Genomic DNA, 19101 nt, shown 5'->3' on the forward strand with positions numbered 1-19101 from the left:
GCTCTGTTGCCCAGGCTGGAGTGCAGTGGTGTGATCTTGGCTCACTGCAACCTCTGCTTTCCAGGTTCAAGCAATTCTCCCGTCTCGGCCTCCTAAGTAGCTGGAACTATAGGTGTGTACCATCACACCCACCTAATTTTTGTATTTTTAGTAAAGACAGGGTTTCACCATGTTGGCCAAGCTGGTTTTGAACTCCTGACCTCAAGTGATGTGCCCGCCTCAGCCTCCCAAAGTGCTGGGATTAGAAGTGTGAGGCACTGTGCCTGGCCAGTCACAATTTTTTTTTTTTTTTTGAGACTGAGTCTTGCACTGTCGCCAATGCTGGAGTGCAGTGGTGCGATCTCAGCTCACTGCAACCTCCGCCTCCTGGGTGCAAGCGATTCTCCTACCTCAGCCTCCTGAGTAGCTGGGATTACAGGGGTCCACCACCTCACCCAGCTAATTCTTTGTATTTGTAGTAGAGACGGGGGTTTCACCATGTTGGCCAGGCTGATCTCGAACTCCTGACCTCGTGATTTGCCAGCCTCGGCCTCCCAAAGTGCTGGGATTACAGGCATGAGCCACCGTGCCTGGCCACACTTTTGAAACCGGGCCCTAATTCCCGTGCAGCGTCTTGATTATGAGTTTTGTGGCACTATTAACATTCTGCAATCCACGCAGACTTTTAGGCTACCTTCATCTCTGGCTGGAATTCCTCCCGCTGCGTCAGGTCACTGAGCTGATTCTTCCCAGTCATTTGAAAGGCATTTGCTCTGCTGTGTGTATCAGGGTTCCCAGAAAGCCCAGCCCCGCCTTGTTCAATTATCTGAGCTCTGCCCTCCCCTCCACCTCACTGGGCAGTAAATCCTCTAGACTTCTGAGGTTCACAGACATCATTCAAGTCAGAATTACGTTGTAATCAGTGTAGCTGACTGTGAAACGGGAATAAAAATATCTACGGATAGAATCTCAAGGAGAATGGAATGAGAAAATGGCTGCGGGCAGCTCCCCCATGGCCAGCACACGGAAGGTGGTCTTCCCTGTTAACTGCCTTTTCTATTAAGCTTGGACCACAATGTTTAATTCAAAGACCGGACAGAACCTGCATGTGCTGGCCTTAACTTTGGGAGGCCTAGAGTTTTGAAGTTTGCTACTTCCCAGCAATGAGGTTTGTGGGGAAGGGACCAAATGCAAAGAGTTTTCCCCATTTTGCAGATTAATATAAGGACTAACCTTTGCTTTTCTTACTAGTGGGGTTGTTGAAGAGATACGAGAAATGTTAGAGCACTTTGCAGATGGCACAGACCTTGGTAAAGTCAAAGAGTCATTGATATCTGTTCAGCCCCTTGATGGCACAGATGAGATGTCCGAGGCTCAGAGAGGCTGGGCCTTCACTGGGGTCACAGCCCATGAGCAGCAAGACCAGGACTTGACCAGGCCCATCAGATTCTGAAGCCTGTGATGAATTGCACCCCTCATGCCTCATTGGCTCTGGCTCACAAGGGCTCCAGGCCATGTTGGAGAGTCCCTATCATATTGCTGGGATCCTCCAAGGCCAGAGTCCTCCAGGGAGGCCACCTAAGCAGATGAAGTCACCATTCTTATTATTATTTTTTTTTTTTTGAGATGGAGTCTCGCTCTGTCTCCCAGGCTGGAGTGCAATGGCGTGGTCTTAGCTCATTGCAACCTCTGCCTCCCAGGTTCAAGCGATTCTCCTGACAGCCTCCCAGGTAGCTGCGATTACAGGTATGTACCACCACACCAGGCTAATTTTTGTATTTTCACTAGAGATGGGGTTTTACCATATTGGCCAGGCTGGTCTCGAACTCCTGATCTCAGGTGATCTTCCCGCCTCAGCCTCCCCAAGTACTGGGATTACAGGTGTGAGCCACTGCGCCCAGCCTTTAAATATCTTCTGACTGTTTACCCTGCTGTGGCCTTAGTCAGGGCACCCTCCATCCACAGCCAGCTGGGGCTAAGGAGGGGTAAGAAGGATGCATTGAGGTCATGTTAATTTGTATAATCTTGCACCCGAAACATCTGGGTTCGCCAACAGATGGTGTCTACAGAGAGAATGGCAATTCCTTGCCCAACATTTCATGTACATGGCCAGGGGCTATTTTGATTCAGCCTGGGGCTCTGGAGCCAGACTGTCTCTATGGAGCCCCGGCTCTGCCACCTGTTGGCTGTGTGCTCTCAATCCAGTCTGGGCCTGGGCTTCCTAACCTGTGAAATGTGGGGGAATAAACATAACCAGCTCAGAGGATGGATATACAGACTAAATGGCATAGAGTGAACACCCAATAAAAGGGAGCTCTCATGACCATCTCTGCCACACCTGCCACTGCCCACTGGGTGCACTGGAGAGAACCCTCAAGGCCACCGACTTGTGCGAAGCAATCCTTCCTGCACGTCTGAAAGCTCATGCCAGCGGGGTATGAGCTCCATGAGAGCAGGGGCCTTGCTCCCAACAGTATCCCCTGTACCTGACCGCAGGGAGATGCTCAGTAAGTATCTGCCAAACCACTGGATGAAAGCACAGCTAGCAGAAAGAGCCTGGGAACTAGGAGATGGGAGATTAGAGTTCAGGTTCTTCATATTGCAAGACCTTGAGAATACCAATGATATTTCTTTTAGGGAAATGTGATAAGTAAGGACTAAAGCACTGGCTCTCAACTGGGGGTGACTGTGCCTGCCAGAGAACATTTGGCAATATCTGGAGACATTTTTGGTTGTCACTCTGTGAAGGTGTTACTGGTATCTAGTGGGTAGAGGGCAGTGATTCTACAGGTATCTTGCAATGCACAGGACGACCCTCACAACCAAGAACTGATGTCAACAGTCAATGCCAAGGTTAAGAAACCCTAGATTAAAGGAACATGATCGAAAACCATAAAGTCACATACAAATGATGATTGTTATTGGTATTAATAGTATTCTTTGGTGTAACAAATGCAATATTAGAGTTTTTAAATGTGATATTTTCAAGGACTCCAAGGGTAGTTTTATATGATTTTAAATGTTTTTGTTTCTTCAAGAGATAGCAAAGATAGAAAATGCCCCTTAAGTTCCTTCCTCACCAGGAGCTTCTTATTCTGCAAAATGTTGTCAAATGCTATTGAAAAGACCTCTTGGAAAAATCAGGCCTGCTCAGATCTTTGGCCAAGAATAGGAGGACGGGCTCCCCGGTGCATTTTTCAACCCACTGGAAGTCTCAGCTGCCAAGGCCTTCGAAGCCCTGACCAGCCCTGGAAGCAGATGCTCCACCTGGCTCAGTGGCCTTTTGCCAGCTGAGACCATTAGCCAATAATAAGCTGCATTTCCAGAAAATTCGGCAGTGCTAATTTTAATTTTGTTCTCTGTTTAAAAACAAGGGTCCAGAGAGGTTAGCCCCAGGGCACGTCCTCCTGTCCCCACGGTGGCCCCTGTGTGTCTGCCTCACGGCACACACACCGCACTGTTTGGTAATCCTCCCTGCTGCAGGCTATGCGCATTCTGAGCACACGGGTCCTGAAGACGCATTTCTGTGTGAGGCCCACTCCAGGATTATGACTTAGCTGTCAAATGACTGAATGAATTTGTCCCGCAGGGCTGACACAGTGGACGCCCTGCCCGTGTCCTCTCAGCTCCCACTTGCTGCTTCATGCAGACGATGGTGTCTTTACCACAGTGGGAGTTGCAGGAACCGTCCCTCTGCCCGAGAGCTTTCTCTAGCTGAGGAAGCATACTTGGCCTATGCAAGAGGAAGTCAGCTGTGCAGGGAAGTTAAGGCCCCAGGAGCATCCTGCAGCCAGTAGACTTTTGCTAAAACCATGAATAGCAGGAATGTATCTTTAAGATAAATTCAGTATAGGAGTTGCAGATGAATACCTGAGGGCAAAGGAGCCGGAGCTGGGAGGGTTCGCAGCTTTAGACAGGGTCCTTGTGACTCAACTCAGAACCCCCTAGAGGATGCACCACTTAGACACCCTTGTCTCCTGCAGAAGATTCCAAACTGTTAAGCATCAGAATGGCTTGCAGGATATATTAAAATGCAGATCCCCAGGCTTATTCTCTCAGCTTCTGGTTGGGAAGGAATGGATTAGGGAGCTGTATTGTCTGTATTAGTGTCTCAGGGTGGCCATAAGTAAGTACTACCAACTGGGTGGCTTTAAACGACAGAAATGTATTCCCCAGACTTCTAGAGGCTGAAATCAAGGTGTGGGCAGGGCTGGCTCCTTCTGAGGGCTCTGAGGGAGAATCCGCTCCAGTCCTTCCTCCCAGCTCTGGACGGCCGCCAATGCTGGGCACTCATTGGCTCATAGCTGCATCACTGCAATCTCCCCATGGTCTTCTCCCCATGCCTGCATCTCTTCTCTTGTCAGGACAGATGCCAGTCATGTTGGATTAGGTGCCCACCCTACTCCAGTCTGACCTCATCTCCTTACATTTGCACCCACCCTATTTCCAAATAAGGTCACATTCTGAAGTAGTGGGGCTTAGGGCTTCGATACGTCTTTTGAGGGACACCATGCAACCTGCAGCAGGTGCAGCATCTCTAGATGCTAACAGGCCCTCAGGCAATTCCGACTGCCCCCCTGGGACAGTGGCTCTCCTGCATGATGTGTGATTTATCTCTGCAGCCCCCACTATGCAGGGAGCCGGCAACCCCCTGCACATTCTGCAGGAGCAGTCAGTGTCAGACTGATGGCCGGGTGCAGCATCTCTAGACGCTATCAGGCCCCCAGGCAATTCTGATTGCCCCCTGTACTGTGGCACTCCTGCATGATGTGTGATTTATCTCCGCAGCCCCCACTATGCAGGGAACCTGCACATCCTGCAGGAGCAGTCAGTGTCAGGCTGAGGCCAGGTCTGCGGAGACTGAAAGGAGGCAGAACTGCTGGGCACCAGGGATGTGGGCCAGGCGGAGCATGATGACAAGCCCAGCTTGGTGCATGGCTTCCCCTAACCAGCCCTCGACTCACCACACTGCTCAAGTGGGGAAGAAGGTGCTCAATTTAATTTTCCAGCTACTCAAGTGCCAGCACAGCAAGTGCCTCTAACATGGGATTCCAGACAGAAGTGGAGGATAAATAGGTCTCACTTTTTTTTGTTTGTTTGTTTAAAGGAAAAATGCTTGGTTTGGGGCAATCATGCATCATGAATCAGCTTCTCATAGGCATTTTTTACTGCTGAGAAACTGCAGCAGGGAGGGCTGTGCGTAGATGGCGCATGGCTCTCTTCCCACGAGACGAGGTGGAGATGGAGTCAGCTGATGCTCATATAGCATCTTGGGGGACACGGCCAAGCCCTCTCACCTGGATATCTTTATATGGCAGTAAGCCTGTATGCCTGCTGTGACAGGAAGCCTATCAGCCATCAGGGCCATGGAGAAAGCACATAGGTGAGCAAAGACAGGATGAAGAAGCAGAAATTGCAGCTCAGACCCCAGCCAACAGCTTCCCCCATGGCCATGCTCTCCCTGGCTCCCCATTGTCAGGAACACATGACTTCTCCCCTCTTTCTTTTTTGCCAACTCCTGTAAACTATGCCAGCCTCACTCTCACTTCCAATTCCCGATGACTCATCTCAATGGTGTCCATAGGCCGACTGCATTTCCCTCATCAATTCATATTTCCATGTGAGAAAGAAAACATCGACTTGGTTGAAGCTCCTATACAGTGGGGTTTCTGCTAAAAGCAGCCAGACGCAACTCCTAAATGACACAGGGAAGGATGTCTCATTCTCATTTCCTTTTAAAAAGAAGAATCCAAACTGAAGCATGTGCTGGCACCCAGCAAAAGGTGAAATGCGATTGCTGTCTGCTTGGGTTCCGCACAGCTTAGCTTTTTGCAGGCTCACATTTGCCAGCAGCTGCTCTCATTGGACTCCATGGCCCATACACAGAGAATGAAGGCTGCCTGAGCCCAGGATCACTGATGCTCTTTGAGCAGAAGTTCCTGGGTCCGGGTTTGTAAGTCAGGGGGAAGGGCCACGAGCCTCAGAGCGGGCAGGAGTGCAGGGAAATTGGGATAAGCTCCAAAACCACTCACGACGTCAGCCCCCACCTTCCCCAAGTCTGATGGGCTATGGCTGCACAGGCCCTTTCTGTGCTGTTGGCTGGAGCCAGGAGACCCCAGCATGTGGTCCCCTAAGCAGGTGAGGCTTGCTGCCCAAGCCTGGTGTCTGTGTCTGTGCTGATCTGGGCACCTACTGGCCTTCAGAGCTGTAGCCACCCAGGGTCAGTGAAAGGCTGCTGCCTCCTTTGTCTCCCCAGTGTCGACTGGGACTGGGGCCCTGTCCTGCCCACTGGCCCATGGCTGGAATCCAAACACCCATCCCTGCCCCAGCCCTCACCTCTCCCAACTCTTTAGGCTCTGGTAATCCAAGCCTCCTAACCAACTGCAGGGCCCTGCGTCGGCCATGCCATCTTCCTACTCTGTGCACTGTTCCCACTCCTGGAATGCCACGTCTTCCCCTACGTGTCCCTTAGGACGCAGCTCAGCACGGCAACTAGAGAACTTCCAACCATCCAGGCTAAGCCAGGTGTCTGCTGTGATATGCACTGCCCTGGGCTGCCCTTGACCTCACAACGTATCCCCTGTGCTGCTAGCATCTGCTGAAAACCAAAACGGTTGAATACTGGGGATTGCATAAGGGCCAGCAGTCAATGAATTTTTGAGTCAATGAATATTTGAATCTCCTGGAGGGCAGGAAGCATCTCTGATCTGCCTCTACCAACCCAAAGCCTCGCTTAGTGTGGGTCAAATGGGGCTCATCGGCTGCCTCTGCTGGGGCCCCAGCTCTGACAAGTCAGCCACAGCCACAAATCCCCTAGATATTTTCACTGGCTGGAACCCAACCTGAGGTGTCTGCCTGCTTTGTGACCAGCCCCTTAGAGGGCAGTCCCACGGCCAGGGCACACCCCATCTAGCCCCACCCAGACTCCCTGTGTCTCTTTTGCCATCCCAGGCTGCTAAGGTTCCAGCATCGCCCACCCACCTTACCCAAGTAAATATTAATAACAAGTCATTACCTTCCCGTGTTGACAACCCCTTCCATACCAGGTGCTGTGGGACAACAGCCTCATTTAATTCTCACAGCCCCACGTGTTAAGGAGTGGACACACTATGCTGATGCTGACGAGGAGGCTCAGGCAGGGTAAGGTCACTCTGCAGTGGCAGAGCCAGGACTTGGCCCCAGGCAACTTGACTCCAGGCTCTTGCTCTTCATCACAGTGAGCCTGCCTTGCCGCCTGTGTTCCCGTGTGCCCGCTCAGGGCTGCTGCAGCCTCCCCACTCTCATGGGAGCTCCCAGAGACTGGCTCAGGCCACAGAGCAAGGCAGGATTAGAACACAGCCCTGTCTAATTCAAAATCCAGGAGCTTCATCCCCACCAGGGCCCTGTGACTCACTCCAGTAATACCTTCCCTTTCATCGTCAAGGCTGGTTTGGGGGACAGGGACTGTGATTCTGCCAGGGGGACCCTGGGTCACTTAGGATGGGCTTTGCCCAAAGGGTACAGCATGAAGAACTTACTTCTCTCTGTTGAATATGATGAATTCCTTCCGGACAGTCTCCAAACACTGCTGCAGGTGTCCATTCTGTCAAAGAGCACAGAGAGGTGACTAAATGACAAAGCATGTTCCAGGGAGACACGGTGATGGAGCATCAGAGGATGGCAGATTGATCTAGATGGAAACCTCAGATGCTTGGGACCAGCACAAGACAAGCTAAGTGTCTGGGGCTGGCCTGACTGCATGGGCGGCTGTGTCCAAGGGTAGCCTGGTGGACAAAGATGCTTTTCTCCAAGTTAAACCATTAAATCCAACGTAAAAGCCACGTTAGAATGGAATATGGGCTGAAATTCATGAGCTTATTTCCCTGACCACTTAAGGACCACGTGAGGGGCATGGAAAACCAGAAATTCACAACCATCATGCCAGGGGCTCAACTTTGAATAGACTTTTATAGAGGAGAGGTTGTTGTGTGTTGAATTGTGTCCTCTGAAATGTATCCTGAGTCCCAACCCCCAAGTACTTATAAATGTGACCTTATTTGGAAATAGAACCATTACAGATGTAATCCAGTTAAGATGAAGTCACAGTGAATTAGGTAGGTCCTAAGCCCAATGACTGGGGTCCTTATATGAAGGCCATATGAAGACACGTGAAGACACAGAATAAGGCCATGCGGTGATCGAGGGAGAGACTGGAGTCATGCAGCAGTGAGCTAGCGAAGGACAAGGAGGCTGGCCGCCACTCGAAGCCTGGGGAGCCAAGGACGACCCCTCCCCTATAGCCTTTGGAGAGAGCCAGGCTCTGTGGAGACCCTGAGTTTGGACTTCTGGCCTCCAGAACTGTGAGAGAATACATGTGGGTTGTTATGAGCCACCCAGCTTGTGGCAGCCCCAGGAAACGAATACAGAGGCCCACAGAGGCAAAGTGCCCAGGACCCACAAAGGTCATCGTGCAGCCCTGGGGGCCTCTGCAGTACAACATTTTTCTCAAGGGTGCAGCGGGACCACTGGGTCCCTCCCTGTGCCTTAGAGCTACATAAGCTTCCTGCTGTAGGAATAGCACTCAAGGAATGCCAGGAGCGTGAATGCCTTCCTTCACTCTTTCGCCCTACTTGTTTGATGGTAGCATTTTATTTACGGCAAAATAAGGTAATTGGAAGGGAGGAGTGAAACGTCCGCTTTTTGCTAAACGGTGGCCTGACTCAGTCATTACCCTATGAGCACAGGATTTCTCTCCCGCGAAGCACTCACCAGCGGGCAGCTGTCCTTCGTGCTATCCCTGGATCTGTTCTTTGCCAACCGCTTCTTCTTTTTGTGAAGTGGCTTGGATTCTAGAATCATTTCTTCAAGCTCAAATGTGGGATCACAATTCAACCTCCCTTTCTAAAGGGGAGTAGAAAAGAAAACATGGTCTGTCTGCATTCCACCCACTGAATTTTCTTTTCATTCATTCAATCATTCATTCATTCAACAAGTAATGATGAACTACCCCCGTGGGATACACGGGTGACCTTTGTTTCTGTTTTCTGATGATAAAAAGCAACACGTTCTCACTGTATACATCATTTGTTTACACATGTGGTCCCCCTGAGGCAACCCCACTCCTGTTAACATCTAGGTATTTCCTTAGGCCCCTTTCTATGCCTGTTTTTCATACTAGGTTGAGTTCAGTTTTCGAATCTGATTTTTTCACTTATTATTTTATCCTATGCACATTGTCCTGTCATGACTATCTTTTTTAGAAAAATCATTCTAAATAACTTAAGAATACAATTTCAGCTCAAAACCTGCCCAACTTCCTGCCCTGGTTCCCTGCTCCTCCCGGGGAGCTAGATAGAGTCAGCTGACCCTCAGGCCTGGCCCTGCTCCTGGCCAGGGGCTCCTCCCGCTGTGGTCAGGAGCAATTTAGGTCTCCCTGACTTCTGGGCCTTGGACCCAGATTCCTGGTAGCCACTTTCATTCCTGAGCTGCAGCCCAGATGACGGCCGCAGGTGCCGGTCCCCAAGGGCAATGCAGCCCGGTGGCTATGACAGCAGCTCTGGAGCTGCACAGGGAAAAATCCCAGTTCTGCTACTTCCTGACCTTGTAAGTTTCATGACTTCCTTGGGACTTAGTTCATTATCTGTAAAGTTCAGGTGACAATCATTCCCATATAGGGAATTAATAATATAATATCTATAAAGTACTTCAAGTAGGGCCAGGCACGAAGCAAGTCCTCCCTACAGTGGTGGTCCCTGGGCCTGTTAGGACCTGGGCCTGCTGTGACTTGGCCAAGAAGGAGAGAGGCGAGGCACAGCCTTGGGGTCAGCCAGCCTTGCCACTGGGCCCTGTGTCCTCTCCTTTTACCTGTGTGACGCTGAGGGAGATTTGTAACCTCTCTCTGCCTCAGTTTCCTCATCATTGTGAAATATGGCAGGCTCAGAGGTTGCTGAGGGTTCAGATGAGAAGAGTTTGCCAAGCTTCCAGAACAGTGGTTGCTTGACCACGGTGGCCCTTCCACAACTGCCCATTCCTTCTGCTTCTCTGCTGTCCCCTCACCTCCCTAGGATTCCTGGCCTTGAACCCAATTTACAAGAAAGGGTCTCACTACCTAAGGCTGAACTTGCCTTGGCCATGCTGCCTAATCCACTTGATTAGGCAGTCAGTGCCTTTGCCATGACCTGGGGGCAGGAGGAAGACAGGGACTTTGCAGACAGAACTGAGGAAAGTCCTGGCTTCCCTAACCCCCAGGAACTCCCTAAACCTCTATGGGCCTCAGTTTCCACACTGTGAGATCAGGGCACTAGTGCAAGTTTGTGAGGCTGACATGAGAAAATGCAAGAAAAGCTCCTAGCCTGGCCCCTGCCACACAGTAGGTGCCCAATAAATGTTACCGTTGTTGTTACTGTGTCATTCGTGGGCTGATGGAGTGGAGTCCTATGTCCTTTGCACCTTGCTTTCCCAGTTCTAGAGGCTGGGCCTCATCCTTTCTGTTGTGACCTACTGTGGGCCCTTCGTGGGTTCGCGGTGCCAGTGGCCTCTCCCTTCCCCTGCCTGGCACTGGGCTTTGTCCATCATCACCAACTCCTGGAATTCAACTATAATCCCCTTCCCTGATTTCACACGTCTGTCCTCCAGAAGTTGCCCTCCCCCAAAAAGCAAGTTGAATTTCAGGCCCTGGTCTCTCCAGACCTATTTTACCTGCCTCTCATTCATTCATTCATTCATTCATTCATTCATTCATTCATTCATAAAAATGCAGGCTCTGCCCTGTTTTGCCTGCCACTCATTCATTCATTCATAAAAATGCAGACTCTGGATGTAGACCATCTGAATTCAAGCTCTGTCAATTTCTCACTGGGAAATCTTGGGCAAGTTGCCTAACCTTGCTGAGATTGCCGTTAACAGGATCCACTTCCCAGGACTGGTGTGAAGCTGACACGAGATAAGGCACACAGAGTTATCAGGACAATGCCAGGTACACAGAACATGCTCAGTCCTGTTGGCCATCATCATTCGTTCACTCACATGACAAGCACACACTTAGGCCTTCTAGTGCCTTCGATCGTCACCCATTGTTCTGGGGGCTGGCTCAGGCAAAGGCCAGCCAACACTCCGGGGCCCCCACCCTCCGAAGCTCCCAGCAGGATGGCAGGCGCACTGTGACAGAGTGTTCTGACCACTGATGTATCCCTAGACACCCGTGCAGAGGGTTTCGGGAGAGGCTGAGGCCTGCTCTGTGCAGGGAGGTGGTGGCGCTGGCTGGGAATGCTGCAGGGGCGGCCAGGCTTGGGCTTGTCTTTCACTCAGAAGGTGACATAATTTGCATGTTCCCTGCAAATCTTATGCTGAGATGTAATTCCCGGTTTGGGAGGTGGGGCCTGGTGGGAGGTGTCTGGTTCATGGGGATGGATCCCTCATGGCTTGGTGCTGTCCTCACAATAGTGAGGGAGCTCTTGTGAGAGATCTGGCAGTTTAAGAATGTGTGGCACCCCCCACTCCCACTGCTGTTCCTGCTCCTGCCACGTGACACACCTGCTCCTGCTTCACCTTCCGCCGTGACTGGAAGCTCCCTGATGCCTCCCCAGAAGCAAAGCAGATGCAGGCACCATGCTTCCTGTACGGCCTGCAGGACTGTAAGCCAATTAAGCCTCTCTTCTTTATAAATTACCAAACCTCAGTTATTCCTTTATAGCAATGCACGAATGGCCTAATACAGACAGAAGGCTTCCGCTGAGACTGGCAAATGGGCCAGTCCTTGCTTTGTGCTGTCTTGAAGGAGGGGTAGGAGACTGCCTTGTGGACAAGGAGAGGAAGGGATTGCCAGAAGAGGAAGCGGCCTGTGCAAGGTTCCCGCTAGGAGACAGCACAGCCAGAGGGAGGCTATGGGCCTGTGGGTGGGGCTGAGGCTCATGACCCTGTAGGTGAGCATGTGGTGGGGGGCTTGCGTGTGTGTTTGTATGGGAGTGTGCATGTGTGTGAAGGTATGTGTGGGTGAGTGTATATGTGAATGCATGTGTTTGTGTAGGGTATGTATGTGTGTGAGACTGTGTGGGGGCAAGTGTGCATGTGTGCGTGGGAATGAGTGTGCGTGTGTGTGTGACTGTGAGTGTGCAACGGTCTGTGGGTGTGTGCAGGAGAGGGGCTGAGGAGGAGCGGCAGGCCAGGGGGCTGCAAAGGCAGGCACCTGCCAACAGGCGCAGGCACACAATATGGCAAAGCCACAGGCTGGCCCTGGCTGCCTCCAGGGCATCCCAGCACACAGCCTCGGGGAAGGCTCAGACGCCACGCAAGGAAGCGTTAATCAGGCAATCTGTGCCTGATGTGCAGGACTGCATCGGGATTCCTAGCCTTCGTCAGTCTCACCCTGAGTTTGGCAGATCAGAGCCCATGGAGAAGGCGGGCATATTTCTCTGGGCTGTCCAAAACCTGTGTTCAGAAGGAAGTCAGCCAGGGGAACAGGCTCAGAGCTGAGGCTTTGGAAGCCTCCGGACACTACTCCCCAGGCTCGGCGAGGGTCCTGGTTTCTCCTCTGATCTGTGAAGAATTGGGGTGCAGCCGCCTGAGGTCACAGAGATGGCAGAAGAGACCCAAACTTTTACTCCCGGCTCAGTGGAGCCTGCTGGTCTCCTTCCGAGGGCACTGCCCCATGGTTAATTTTCTGTCTTTGTAGGCTTATTGGCTTATGGCTCCACAAAACCCTAGCCCTGTGGTTGTCAACTGGGGACAACTTTATCCGCAGGGGATGCTTGGCAATGTCTGGAGACATTTTTGGTGGTCACAACAGAGGGGATGCTACTGGCATCTCATGAGTACAGTCCTGGGGTGCAGCTCAACACCCTACAAGGCACAGGACAGTCCCCATCCCAAAGAATGATCCCTCCCCAAAGGTCATCCACAGTGGGGGCTGCCCACTGTCATCTGTAAGCTCCCTGGCAGCTGGCCCTGGGGTTGTTTTCTTCCCAGGGGTTCAGCTCCTGTGCAGGACAGTGCTGGTGGATGTAGGTGCTCGGCGGACACATAATGGTGACAGTGAGGACAGTGCTGGTGGGTGTAGGTGCTTGGCGGACACAGAATGGTGACAGTCAGGTCTGCGCTTTCACCCACACTGACTTTCTCATTGGCTAGCAGAATAGGGTGGGAAATGGGATGGAGACTGCCTGTCCCCAGCATGAAGCCATTGCCATTGCCCCCGCAGCTGCCCCTCCTGGCCCCAAGGCACACCTGCTGACCCACAGACACACACAAGACACATAGGCACACAGACACAACAAAACAGGCACACACACACGCAGATGCACAGGCACACACAGACCTATAGGCACACACACACACACACAGGCACACGGACACATACAGACATACAGATACATAGACACACAAGCAGGTACACACACAGACATAATAGGTACACACAGACACGCACACATACACACACACACAGATACACAGGCACACATAGACATAAAGGCACACACACAGGCATGCACACAGACATACAGACATGCAGACACACAGATACATGGGTACACACAAGTGCACTGGCATGCACACACAGATACATACAGATGCACAGGCACACACAGATGCACAGGCACACACACAGACACACTTCCACACATACCCACACAGGCACACACAGCTCACACAGAGCTCCCAGTTGGCCAAGTGAAACCCTAAAACAATTATATTGGGGGAACAGCGGAGAGCTCTACCTGAACAGCCACTCTATGCTAAGCCTGCCCTGGACACTTTGTCCCCATGGCCTGTTTCCCACAGCAGTCCGAGGGGTGTCTGCAGAGCCAGGGAGCTTTCTGGACTCAGAGGCAGCATCACATCCACCCCGGGGTCAAGGAAGCCTTCCAGCCGGGCAGAGTCCCCAAGGCCAGGCAGGTCTGGGCGGGTAGAAGGAGGTCCAGGCAGTGGGAACGGCACATGGCCAGGCCTGGGAGACAGGGACGCAGCACTGTGCGACCTGCCATTACATAGCCTGTCTAGAGCCCTGCCTGGGAGGGAAGTGGGGAGAAAGGTGGGCTCAGGGGAGAGCAGGGCCAGCCCTGGACCAGGTGGACTGGCTAAGCAGGTGAGGATGCACCACTGCTTACAGGGAGAGGACAGGAACAGACTAGCGTCAGCCAGGCGTGGCTTCGGTTGGATTCAGTGGTGAACACTGGGCAGGCTGTGGGGAGGGTCTGTGTTCAGAAATGTGCGTGTGCTGCTACCACGGTTTGCGAAAAGGGTCTGGAAGCCTGGCACTCCTGGAGAAACTGATGTGGGAAACATTACTTTTGCACCAAAAGGAGTGGCAGAATTCTTTAAAATAATATGACGTGAAACACCAGCCGGGAACGTCTGAGGCTCCCCAGGAACCAGCCTAGTGGGCCCAAGAAATCTCTTGCCTTCCAGGCTGGAGTCTTCACCTCCATTCACATCATACGGGGCTGGAACAGGCAACGACAAAGAGCACATGTTGTGATCTCTTTCCTGCTCACACCATGCCACCGGGCAGGGCAAGGACCGGTGAGCGGGGGTGGGGGGGGGTGTGCTCTCCTCCGTCACCATGCCACCGGGCAGGGCAAGGACAGGTGAGCGGGGGTGGGGGGGGCTGTGCTCTCCTCCGTCACAGAGGGCAGAGGTGGCTAAACCAGAATGTCACCCAGGATTTCTGCTCCAATTGTCACTATTCCTCAGGTGCTCTCTGCAATTCTCTCCAGGAGAAATGCAACTGCCCAGCAGGAAGGGACCACAGGAGGCTTCCAGGCAGGTCCAAACTTTCAGCGTCTCTCCTGGAGGACCCAGGAGCCTGCAGCTCCTGCCAGAATCCTCCTTTAAAATGTAAATCCACTGCTTTCACCTCCCTGCCTTAAACACTCCAGTTTCCAGGGGACAAAACCTAAAACCTTGACCGTGGCCTCTGGAAGCCTTTTTGGTGTGGCATATATTCCCTCCTGGCCCCATTTCCTATTATTTTCCCTCTGGTTTATTCCCTTAAATGCTATAAAACTATTCTTTGAAACCCAGGCTTTCTGCTGCCTTCAAGAGTGTGATCTTGGCGATCCCTTTGCCTGGAGGGCTCAGTGCCCATCCCTGCAGTCCTGGTTCCCTCACTTCACCTCTAGGTCTCTGCCGACTCTCCCTAAAAGAAGTCCCTGCCTGTGGCCCTCCCATCCCACCTCTCCCTCTTCCGAGCTTGTGCAACAAGTGCAGACTGCCCTGTCGGGGTAGGTCATCGCCTGTCTTCCTCTACTGGGCAGTCAGCTCCGTGGAGGCAGAAGAGTAGATCAGCCTGCTACCCCCACACCTGGACCTGAGCACAGGGGGATGGGATTCAGTGACAGAGAGAAGGCTTGGCACCCCCAAAAGACCTACCACAAGGAGGGAAGCTGCACGGCTGGGACCCTGGAAATCAGGTCCAAGTTCACCCCGAATTCCAGCAAGACATAAGCCCTTGGTGCTCAGGTAGCCGTGGCCAGCAGAGGGCTCACTGGCCAGCTGCCAAAGTCTTGCTTTGCACCAAGGCATGGACCGGACCCTGCAGAGGGGTGGCATGACATCAGGTGGGACTTCTACTCACATTGGGCACAAAGCCGGGCATCAGTGCCTTCTCAAACACCGCGTCCCAGTTCATGTCGGCCAAGTAGGGCACGCTCTGAATGTCACGAAGGCTGGACAGGCGGCTCTCAGGGTCCTTGGTCAGGAGCTGCAGTCAGAGGACAAATGAGCTTCCGTGAACTGGGCATCCCTCAAGGGTAGCAGGGACTCTGAAGGATGGGGTCTCACGGCAATTAATGGGCCTCTGCTCTTCATGCCCTATTGATGTCGTGCCCTGTGTGGGGCACTGTTGTTGGAAGCGCCATCTGCACTCATCTCTTTATAGCCAGGGAGAAACTGAGAGGTCAGGCTGCTTCTGCGAGGTCACCCAGTGAGGGGCTGTTGGGGCAGGGACCAGACTTTCAGCCCCCGCGTTCCTTTCTGGGACTGGAGCCTGTAACAGGCGGCCTCTCTGATGTCTGCAGAAGCATCCAATTACAAATAGAAAGAATTAGTTGCCTCATACTAGGATTTCCAACTTGGTAACGGGAGGCACCAAGTTGTAATAAAATTTGTCCCTGGACAGCTACGAGGTGACCTCTGTGACCTAATGAAGTGACCTCATTTGTAGCCAAGGGGACACTTTTTAGCTTCTCTTCTAATTGAGTTTCAGCTAATAAGGAGTGACGCAGGATAAGAACAGCCAAAGACTATGACCTGGCATCCCAGCGGGGCTCCCAACTTGCCAAAACCCTGCAGCTTATCTATTGAAAAAGCACAGGGGCCAAGAATGAAAATTCAGAGGCCTGGCCCTGGGACTGCCATTTAACAGCTGTGACCTTGGGCGAGCTGCTGTTACTTGCCTCACTGCCTCCCCCGAAAGCAGGGGAAATAATGGAGACTCCTCCACTTCACTTCCAGCTCATGGTAGGACGAGACCAAATGGGACTGGTAAGGACCTGGCACATACTTAGAAAGGGGAGGCACAGCAGCATCCACAGGTGGAGCTGGAAGTCAGAGCCCCCTGTCAGTTCTCACACACCTGTCACTGCAGAAATCTTCCAGCTATGCCCATTGAGTGGCTGGAGTCACAGCCCACAGGGATAGCTAGCAGGGGTTGCATCTGCTGATCATGGCTGCCACTCTTCAGGGACTGTCCCAAAACAATGGGTGCCAACTTAAGCAGGTTCTACTTCAATGCCATCTGGAAGTTCACTGTTCAGGGTGGCTGTTCTGAAAACATGCTGATGCCCAGACCCGAGGGCCAGATTCTGAGCCACTTGGGTGGACTGGGAGGTGCAGGCATTGGTGGTACGTAAGGCTTCCACATGGTTCTAATAAGCAATCAGGGTTAAGAGACACTGACTTATAAGAACCAAGTGATGGGATGTGAGGGCGACCTGGCTGTGACACCTGCCACACCACTGATTTCCAGGGTTGATTTGGCTGATTTGGCTGGCTACGCAGGTGTGCCCTTGCTCTCTCATGGCTCCATGTGTGTCCCTCCGAAAGCTGTGCACTCGGTCAAAGAGGACGGCCATCCCCAACAGAGGAGGACCGGTCTTCGGTCAAGGGTATATGAGCAGCTGTGCTCCCCTGCTACAGCCTCCAAACAAGCTCTCAAGAACCAGGTGGTGGATTTCCTTTAAAGTAATTTAACTGATCAGTAATTCAACAAGCCATTATAGCCATGTAGGGATTAAAAGCTGGGACCTGGAGTTAGGAGGGTTTGGATTAAAATCCTACTTCTGCCTTTTAATAGCTCTGTGGCATTGATTGAATGATTTTGCTTTCCTATGCCTTGGCTTTCTCATCTCTGGTACTGGGATAATGACACTTCCCCTGCTCACAGGGCTTGAGAGGGGTAAGGGAGAAGAGCAATCACATGGCCTAGAACACAGGACCCTCAACAGTGCTGGTTGCTGTTGTCATCATTGCTTTAAAAACAACTGGGTGCCAACCTCATGCAAGACTCAGCTCCATGCATCATGGAGGATGTGAAGGGAGCCTTGAAGGCAGGGCACCAAGATCTCCTGCCCATGCTGGACTGGAGTGCACACCAGAACCACCTGGAGAGCTCATGGAGACACAGAGAGTGGGGCACACCCGGGGCATCTGATTCAGGTCTGGGTGGAGCCTGAGGATGTGCATTTCTAATAGGCTCCCACGTGACGTTGATGCTGGCTGGTCCTAGGCCCATACCTTGAGAACCACTGCTTTATTCTAATAGCAACAGTTCCTGCAGAAAGTCAAGGAGATTCCTTCCTTCCTTCCTTCCTTCCTTCCTTCCTTCCTTCCTTCCTTCCTTCCTTCCTTCCTCCCTCCCTCCCTCCCTCCCTCCCTCCCTCCCTCCCTCCCTCCCTCCCTCCATCCTTCCCTCCCTCCTTCCTTCCTTCTTTCCTCTTTTCTCTTTCTCTCCTTCTCTTTCTCTCTTTCTTTCTTACTTTTTTTTTTTTTTTTTCTGCTTTCACCCTTGTTACCCAGGCTGAAATGCAATGGTGTGATCTCAGCTCACCACAACCTCCGCCTCCCATGTTCAAGTGATTGTCCTACCTCAGCCTCCCGAGTAGCTGGGATTACAGGGATGCACCACTACGCCTGACTAATTTTGTATTTTTAGTAGAGACAGGGTTTCTCCATGTTGGTCAGGCTAGTCTCAAACTCCTGACCTCAGATGATCCACCCATCTTGGCCTCCCAAAGTGCTGGTATTACAGGCTTGAGCCACCACACCCGGCCGAGATATCCAATTTCTTAAAGGTCATTGAGTGAAAAGACCATGTACAGCAGATTTTAAAAACCCACATGCAGGCCAGGCGTGGTGGCTCACGCCTGTAATCCCAGCACTTTGGGAGGCCGAGGCAGGTGGATCACAAAGTCAGAAGATCGAGACCATGCTGGCTAACATTGTGAAACCCCGTCTCTACTAAAAATACAAAAAATTAGCCGGGCGTGGTGGTGGGGGCCTGTAGACCCAGCTACTTAGGAGGCTGAGGCAGGAGAATGGCGTAAATACGGAAGGTGGAGCTTGCAGTGAGCTGAGATCGCACCACTGCACTCCAGCCTGGGTGACAGAGCAAGACTCCGTCAAAAAAAAAAAAAAACAAAAAAAAACCCCACAGGCATTAAGTATTTATTAGGAGCTCGTAGCAGAGTGACAAGAGCTGTCACAGTTGCCACTGTCTTCCGAGGTGTGCTGATCTGCAAGCACCCCCATAACAGTGCTTATTCCAAGGCATTTGGCATTTGAATGCAGCTGATTTGATCATTTCTACCCCTGGTATGCCATTTGTAGTCTCACCCTTTTGTTTGCTGATATGGCTGTTTCTACACTCACTGTAGCTCCCTGGTGGGGCAGGCTGGCAGCTGCCCCCTTACCTTCCTCAGCAGGGCCACCATCCCCTTGCACCACGTGGAGGAGTAGTGGACACGCTCCACCTTGAACATGTTGAGGATTTCATCGATGGGTGTGGCCGAGTGGATTTCGTATGGCCTCTGCAACCAAAGGACAACAGCCAGAATCAGAGAGAGGGCCATCAGAAGGCACCATCCACACACTTTAAGACTGTGTGATTATGAGGGACGGTTTATTCTTCCTCTTCAAGTAAGAGTGGGT

The 19101-nt window shown here is 52.1% G+C and overlaps 1 protein-coding gene across 7 annotated transcripts in view; it reads right to left on the minus strand.

The window, feature by feature from the left end:
- STK32B (serine/threonine kinase 32B) overlaps nt 1-19101 on the minus strand; it is a 408290-nt gene that overhangs the window by 22087 nt on the left and 367102 nt on the right. For all 7 annotated transcript variants that reach the window (XM_005554457.5, XM_005554455.5, XM_065544765.2 and 4 more), the window contains 4 exons: nt 18864-18980; nt 15530-15655; nt 8728-8859; nt 7497-7561 (listed from right to left, as the gene is read on the minus strand). In XM_005554457.5, the coding sequence (XP_005554514.3) occupies nt 7497-7561; nt 8728-8859; nt 15530-15655; nt 18864-18980 (440 nt within the window). The remainder of the gene's footprint in view (nt 1-7496; nt 7562-8727; nt 8860-15529; nt 15656-18863; nt 18981-19101) is intronic.

Source organism: Macaca fascicularis, chromosome 5 (assembly GCF_037993035.2).
Source record: "Macaca fascicularis isolate 582-1 chromosome 5, T2T-MFA8v1.1".
Lineage (NCBI taxonomy): Eukaryota > Metazoa > Chordata > Mammalia > Primates > Cercopithecidae > Macaca > Macaca fascicularis.